Here is a 7398-nt window from a genome sequence, read left to right as displayed (position 1 = left end):
ACAGCTCACAGCAACCTCCAACTCCTGGGCTCAAGTGAGTCTCTTGCCTCCGCCTCCCAAGTTGCTGGGACCACAGGCGCCCGCCACAACGCCCGGCTATTTTTTGTTTGCAGCCGTCATTGTTGTTTGGCGGGTCCGGGCTGGGGATGCGAACCCGCCACCTTAGGTGTATGTGGCTGGCGCTTTAGCAGGTTGAGCTATAGGCGCCGAGCCGGCAAACTCTTAAGAGGATTTTGTTTTGATTGGTTTGGGACGTTTATATGAATTTTTTTTTTTTTTTAGATTACAGGTCCACCAGGTTGTGGAAAAACTCAGTTTTGTATGATGATGAGCGTTTTGGCTACACTGCCTACCAACATGGGAGGATTAGATGGAGCTGTCGTGTACGTTGACACAGAATCAGCATTTAGTGCTGAAAGGTAGGAGATTTTATTCCATTTCATTATAATGTTTTACTTTTATAATGTGCATTATATGTAGCATGGAATATTTACAGATAGTTTAACATTTTACCTTTTTTTAAAGAACAGAATGCTAGATACTATTTTTTTGCTTTTTGCAGTTTTTGGCTGGGGCTGGGTTTGAACTCGCCACCTCCGGCATACAGGGCTGGCGCCTTATTCCTTTGAGCCACAGGTGCCTCTGCTAGATACTATTTTAAAGGAATATTTCTCTCTCTCTCTTTTTTTTTTTGAGATAGAGTCTCACTATGTCACCCTCTGTAGAGTGCTGTGGCATCACAGCTCACAGCAACCTCAAACTCTTAGGCTTATGCAATTCTCTTGTCTCAGCCTCCCTAATAGTTGGGACTACAGGCACCCACCACAATGCCCGGCTGTTTTTCTGTTGTAGTTGTTATTGTTGTTTGGCAGGCCTGGGCTAGGTTTGAATCTGCCAGACCCGGCGTGTGTGGCTGGCCCTAGCCGCTGAGCTACAGGTGCTGAGCCAGGAGTATTTCTTTTAAAATTGACATAGGAAACAGTTTCTTTTTTTCCCCTAGTAAATGAAAAAAAATGTATTGAATGAATGATTTTACATCCACATAGTAGAACCACTTAGATAACATCCAGATTATTTAATTTCTTTTTTGCATTATGTGGAATGTCTTCATCTCAAGAGAAATACTCTTCATTGAATAGACAAGGAATGTTGACTTCAGTTATTGCAAATGTTGATGATTTCATTAACCTCCAAATAGTGTGGTCCTGCTGCAGCTGGTAGCTTGTTGCTCACTCTTTTTAAGACCTAGGGGGGATGTATATTCGGCAAAAAAGAATTCTTCCCCCTTGTTACTTATTACTAATGTAAAGCACTAAGTCCTGGTTAGTTTCATAAACTATTCTGAGGTCAAAGTTTCTAACCTTGCAGAAGGATGACTTGCAGAACCTAACCTTATAGAACCTCAGACTCTTGGGATTAAGTGATTCTGTTGCCTCAGCCTCCTAAGTAGCTGGGACTACAGGTGCCCCCTACAATGCCCGGCTATTTTTTTGTTGTACTTGTCATTGTTGATTTAGCTGGCTAAGGCCAGGTTTGAACCCACTAGCCTTGGTGCATGTGGCCGGTGCCCTAGCTGCTGAGCTACAGGTGCTGAACCTGCTTTTAGTTTTTTATCCCGTTCTCCATATGGAATGGATTTTGAGGTTTGGTGGTAGGGGCAAGTAGAATAAAAAATCCCAGTGTTCTTTAGTATAGATGCCAGATGTGGCTTTCTTATACTGCCTTTTAGAGCTTGTCATGGTGGGTCATAGAGTGGAGCTGGCTCTATAGTAGGTGTTTGATCACATTGCATTTGTTCTGTTATAGGACTGCTTGACTCCTATTTGGAATTATCAGGGAGGGTTGGTCAATTGGGTAGGAAATCACTCTGCTGCCAGTAACTGAACACCCCAAATAAAAAGAGGCTTATTTTTCTCATATTATAAGACCTGAATAGTGATTGCTGGCACAGGTTCAGCTGCTCAGTGATGAAAGAGAGACCTAGGGCTGGTGCATTTTCAGATATTATATCCATTCTGTGCTCAAGTCAGTGGGAAGGAAAAGGGCCAGCTATTATCTCTTAGCAGGAAAATATTCTTTTTTCTCTGGATCCTCCTACTTGCAGATTTCCTTTTCATCTTCTGCAGTCATCCTGCAGATTTCTCACTGAACCACCCTCCTCTAAGGAGGCTGGGAAAGTGAGGGGAAAAGATAACAATCATGATGAGTTGCCTGGAGGAGGTTAATATTGGTGCCTAGGTACAATTGGGGCTATTATAGCAAGGAAGAAGTGGAAATGGATATTGGGTTGGTAATTAATGGTGTCTGTCACAGCTGGGATTGTTTCTGGACTTAGAGAGGACTAAAGCAGAGAAATATGAAACTCAGAAAGGAATATGTTTTAGCTTTTCGTGTTTTACCATTGTCTCACTTTGTGCTTATGAAGCAAGCTATCTGGTTAGTACAAATTGGAAAGTATTTGAAGAATTTATATGAGGGAGGATTAGAGGATTCACAAATAGAGCATTAGGAGAAGTCATAAAAAGTAAAAAATTATTTTCTTTGTATGAATATTTAGATGTCTTTTTTTTTTTTAAGAGACAGGGTCTCACTTTATCACACTCGGTAGAGTGCTGTGGCGTCACAGCTCACAGCAACCTCCAACTCCTGGGCTTAGGTGATTCTCTTGTGTCAGCCTCCCAAGTAGCTGAGACCCTAGGCGCCTGCCTCAACACCTGGCTATTTTTTGTTGCAGTTTGACCTGGGGCTGGGTTTGAACCCACCACCCTCAGTATATGGGGCTGGCACCCTACCCACTGAGCCACAGGCGCTGTCCTAGATGTCTTTTTATCAAGAAAGAGCAGAGGTGCAGTTAAAAAAACCCTGAACTTTAAATGCGTTAAGGAAAAAAAAAATCCTGTGGATTGTACTTGAAAGCATTTGGAAAGATTAGTTATATTTTTAAAAGCAATATATTAACTAGTTTTTTTATATGTCTTTTAGAAGATAATAATCTAAAATAGTATGTTAATTATGTTTCTTAATCATAGGTGGCAATTATATCTCTAGATTATTTTAACAAATAGCTAATAATAAAGTCTGGTGCTAATCCCTGGGGTGATCAGGGACTAGACTGGGGAGAGGGGAAAGTCTGGATCCCTTGCTTCTGATTAATTCAGAAAAGGTCTGTTTATTTGTTTTACCTACTGGGCTTCTGTTCAAGTTCTAATATAGTCTTAGATACCGTATGCTTTCATGTACCTTGACAATGTGGATAAAGAGACCAATTCAGTGACCCATCCTCATATTCTAGTCCAATGGTTCTCAATCTTCCTAATGCCGTGACCCTTTAATACAGTTCCTCATGTTGTAGTGACCCCCAGCCATAAAATTATTTTCGTTGCTACTTCATAACTGTAATTTTGCTACTGTTATGAATCATGTACGTATCTGATATGAAGGATGTATTTAAGCGACCCCTGTGAAAGGGTCATTCAACCCCCATAGGGGTTGTGACCCACAGGTTGAGAACTGCTGTTCTAGTCTATGAAAATTTTGGCAACTGTGAGAATTACAGTATACATGAATTAATGAATAATACATTATCCCTATTAGAGAGAATTAGAAAAAGATGTAACTGGGTTAAAAAGAAAAGGAAGGTAATATGGATGGCAAATAGTAAGAGAGGTTTTAAAATAAAGGTTTAGGAGAAATAAAATGGATAGAAGAAAGTAAAGGTGGATCTTAGAGCTGTAAATGGAAGGGTCAGTAAGTGTGTGAGAAAAACTCAGGAGTCAGGAAAGTAAGATACAGTAGCCAGTAACCTGTAAGGGGGTACCTGGGAAGACAGGGCATAGGACTGGAATTTAGGAGGAAAAAAGGAAAGATCCTGAGTTGTAGGGCAATCAGAAAAGTTTTGAAAACTGGGAAGAAAGGGGGAGGAAGAGGAGGAAGATGTTAATCAAATAACTACTGAAATGTAAAATTCGTAACTAAGTGTACATAAGAGGGGCACATGTATTGGTACTCTGTGGAAACAGTAGCTGAGCTTAGAAGGTTACCTCTCAGAGTGCCAAGTGCCACACAGATGGTGCCCTTTCATTCCTGCTGGCTGCAGTCAGATGCTCCTTGATAGTGTTGCAGCAACAATGGACTGCATATATGATGGTGGTCTTGTAAAATTATAATGCCGTATTTTTACTGTACCTTTTCTATATTTATTTAATGAGACAGAGTCTCACTATGTCGCCCTCAGTAGAATGTCGTGGCGTCACAGCTCATAGCAACCTCTAACTCTTGGGCTTAAGCGATTCTCTTGTCTCAGGGTCCCAAGTGGCTGGGACTACAGGCACTTGCCACAGTGCCCAGGTATTTTTTTGTTGTTGTTGTAGTTGTTATTGTTACTTAGCTGGCCTGGGCCGGGCTCAAACCTGCCGGGCTCAAACCTGCCAGCCTTAGTGCATGTGGCTGGTGCTGTAACTACTGTGTTACAGGTGCTGAGCCTCCTTATCTATATTTATTTATTTATTCTTTTTTTTTTCTATATTTAGATACACGAATATTTGCTGCTATGTTCACATTGCCTGTAATATCCAGTACAGTAACATGCTGTCCAGGTTTGTAGCCTAGGAACAATAGGCTATATTATATAGCCTAGGAGTACAGCAGGCTGTACCATCTAGGTTTGTATGAGCATACTCTGATGTTCACACAGTGACAAAATCACCTCACACTGCATTTCTCAGAACGTATCCCTGAAGCAATGCAAGCCTGAATTTAGAATCAGTGTATACAGATGGAGGCATGGTAGGCACTGGGAATGGCTAGCCGTGACTTTGTCTGATCATGAAGGCAGATTAGGGTGGTCTTAGGACAGTTGACCTATTTGCTAGTTGGTATAAATCTGAAGTCTTTGACCCAGAGAAAAATAATAGGAAAGTGAATTCCTCTTACCATTTTTTGAGATGGTTTTATGATTCTGGATAGATTTTCCTCAATGTAGGTCCCACTGCCATATCATTTATGAATCGAGGTGAATTAGGGAAAAGATCCTGAAAAGTTTCTAGAGTAGGAAGTAGAAATTAGTTGCAACCAAACTTTATCTGGAGTTATCTGGAATCTGTAAAGAACCAATAGATTCATATTATTATATTTAGTAATGTATATCAAATGAACAAGAAAATAGTTCATATGTAGGAAGATTTGAGAAGCCATAAACTTATACTTCAGAACATATGTGAAGCTATATTTCAACTAAGGTTTTGGCAAACTTTTTACATTCAGTGTATGTTTTATTTCAAGTTGGCATGTAATAACTAGCAGAAAGCTTTTATCTTTCCTTTTATGCAAGAGCTGTGAAGTCACAGAGGAAGCTAATACTTGTGGACAATACTTTTTCTCCTTAATTGACATATACCTTTTTTTTTTTTTGAGACAGAGCCTCAAGCTGTTCCCCTGGGGAGTGCTGTGGCTTCACTGCTCACAGCAACCTCCAACTCCTGGGCTCAAGCGAGTTTCCTGCCTCAGCCTCCCAAGTAGCTGGGACCACAGGCGCCCGCCACAACGCCCGGCTATTTTTTTGGTTGCAGCCATTATTGTTGTTTGGCGGGTCCGGGCTGGATACGAACCCACCACCTTAAGTGTATGTGGCTGGCACCTTAGCCGCATGAGCCACAGGCGCCGAGCCGACATATACCTTTTGATTGTAGAACTAATCAGGAATGAAGTAAATCTATTTATAAGCAGGTCCAAATTAAGGCATAGTCATCTGGAAGGTGAGATTTTATGGAGAAAGAAAAACTAAAATGTAGCCTGAAACTTTTCTATCCTTTTTCTGAGGCTTTCTACCATGGTAAATCCTTTATAGGATTTATAGCTAGTATTATCTGTTAGGAATGAGTGGCTCTGGACAGTGGAACATTGAGAGTAAATGTAGGATTATTGACTACAGGAAGGGAAGTTGGCAGATTGGCAGTGTTTTATCTCAGGACATCTCTGCTTATAACTGATATACAAATGATTCATCTATAGAGGAGATTTCAGAAATAAAGCTTTTTTTTTTTTTTTTTGAGACAGAGTCTCAAGCTGTCGCCCTGGGTAGAGTGCTGTAGCGTCACAGCTCACAGCAACCTCAAACTCTTGGGCTTAAGCCAGTGGTTCTCAACCTTCCCAATGCCGTGGCCCTTTAATACAGTTCGTGTGGGTCATGACCCACAGGTTGAGAACTGCTGTCTTAAGCGATTCTCTTGCCTTGGCCTCCCAGCTCTGGGACTATAGGTGCCCACCACAATGCCTGGCTATTTTGTTTTTGTTGTTGTTGCAGTTGTTGTTGTTGTTTAGCAGGCCTGCTTTGGGTTTGAACCTGCCACCCTTGGTGTATGTGGCTGGCGCCCTCCCAACTGAGCTATGGGTGCTGCCCAGAATTAAAGCTTTTAATAGGTTTTTCTTAGACATTATATTGGTGTTTTATGGGCCAGGAGTATAAAAGTAGCTCTTTGACAGCGTGGTCCTTAGAATGATACTCCATGTGAGGCAGGAAGAAAAGCTGAAGTAAATTTTGTCCTGGTAACTCTGCACAGATACGACGGCTGAGGCATTGTCTAGGCAGTTGCGATAATCTGAAGATAAGTATGAAGTTACTAATTACAACCCCCATTGTTGCAAATATTCCTGTTGTCTATATGCCTTTCAGAAAATGTATGTTGTAATACATTAACTTCCTTGACCTAATGTTGTCTTTGAGGATGGGCAGCCATGCTCTAAACTCAGGTACCAGACTAATCTTCGCTGATCCGTAAGATTTTCACAGGTACCCAAGCCCAAAGACAGTATAAAATCCTGTAAAGTGTGGGTTGTTGAGACTGATAGGGTTGAGAGCCACTGCTATAAATAATGTTAATTAGGACATATTCAAAATATACAATATAAATGTCTTAACACAATAATTAAGAAAATGCCATGAAGGCTATGTTAACCAATTTGATGAAAATATTTCAAATCGTACATAAAACTAGCACATTGTACCCTATGACTGCATTACTGTACACAGCGATGATTTAATAAAAAAAGGAACATATTCAGCATGATGTAATTGACATTAATTGTACTTGATTCATATACCAGCACTATAAAGTAAGAAGAGTGTACATTCTGATACCACACTGTAAAGTAAGAAGAGTGTACACTGTGACACCACACTGTAAAGTAAGAAGACTGTACACTGTGACACCATGCTGTAAAGTAAGAAGGTTGTACACCCTGTTACCACACTGTAGAGTAAGAAGGGTATACACTAGGACACCACACTGTAAGGTAAGAAGGGTGTACACTCTGACACCACGCCGTAAAGTAAGAAGGGTGCACACTCTGACACCACGCCGTAAAGTAAGAAGGGTGCACACTCTGACACCACGCCGTAAA

The 7398-nt window shown here is 41.0% G+C and overlaps 1 protein-coding gene across 1 annotated transcript in view; it reads left to right on the top strand.

Annotated features, from left to right (window-relative positions):
• Window positions 1-7398, top strand: part of RAD51B (RAD51 paralog B) — a 647586-nt gene that overhangs the window by 29477 nt on the left and 610711 nt on the right. Inside the window, exon 5 of the mRNA XM_023517631.1 lies at window positions 283-419. Coding sequence (XP_023373399.1) covers window positions 283-419 — 137 coding nt within the window. The remainder of the gene's footprint in view (window positions 1-282; window positions 420-7398) is intronic.

The sequence above is a fragment of the Otolemur garnettii genome, unplaced genomic scaffold (assembly GCF_000181295.1).
Source record: "Otolemur garnettii isolate 467f Iridium unplaced genomic scaffold, OtoGar3 scaffold00115, whole genome shotgun sequence".
In the NCBI taxonomy this organism is placed as follows: domain Eukaryota; kingdom Metazoa; phylum Chordata; class Mammalia; order Primates; family Galagidae; genus Otolemur; species Otolemur garnettii.
This window is presented reverse-complemented; position numbering and strand designations above follow the sequence as displayed.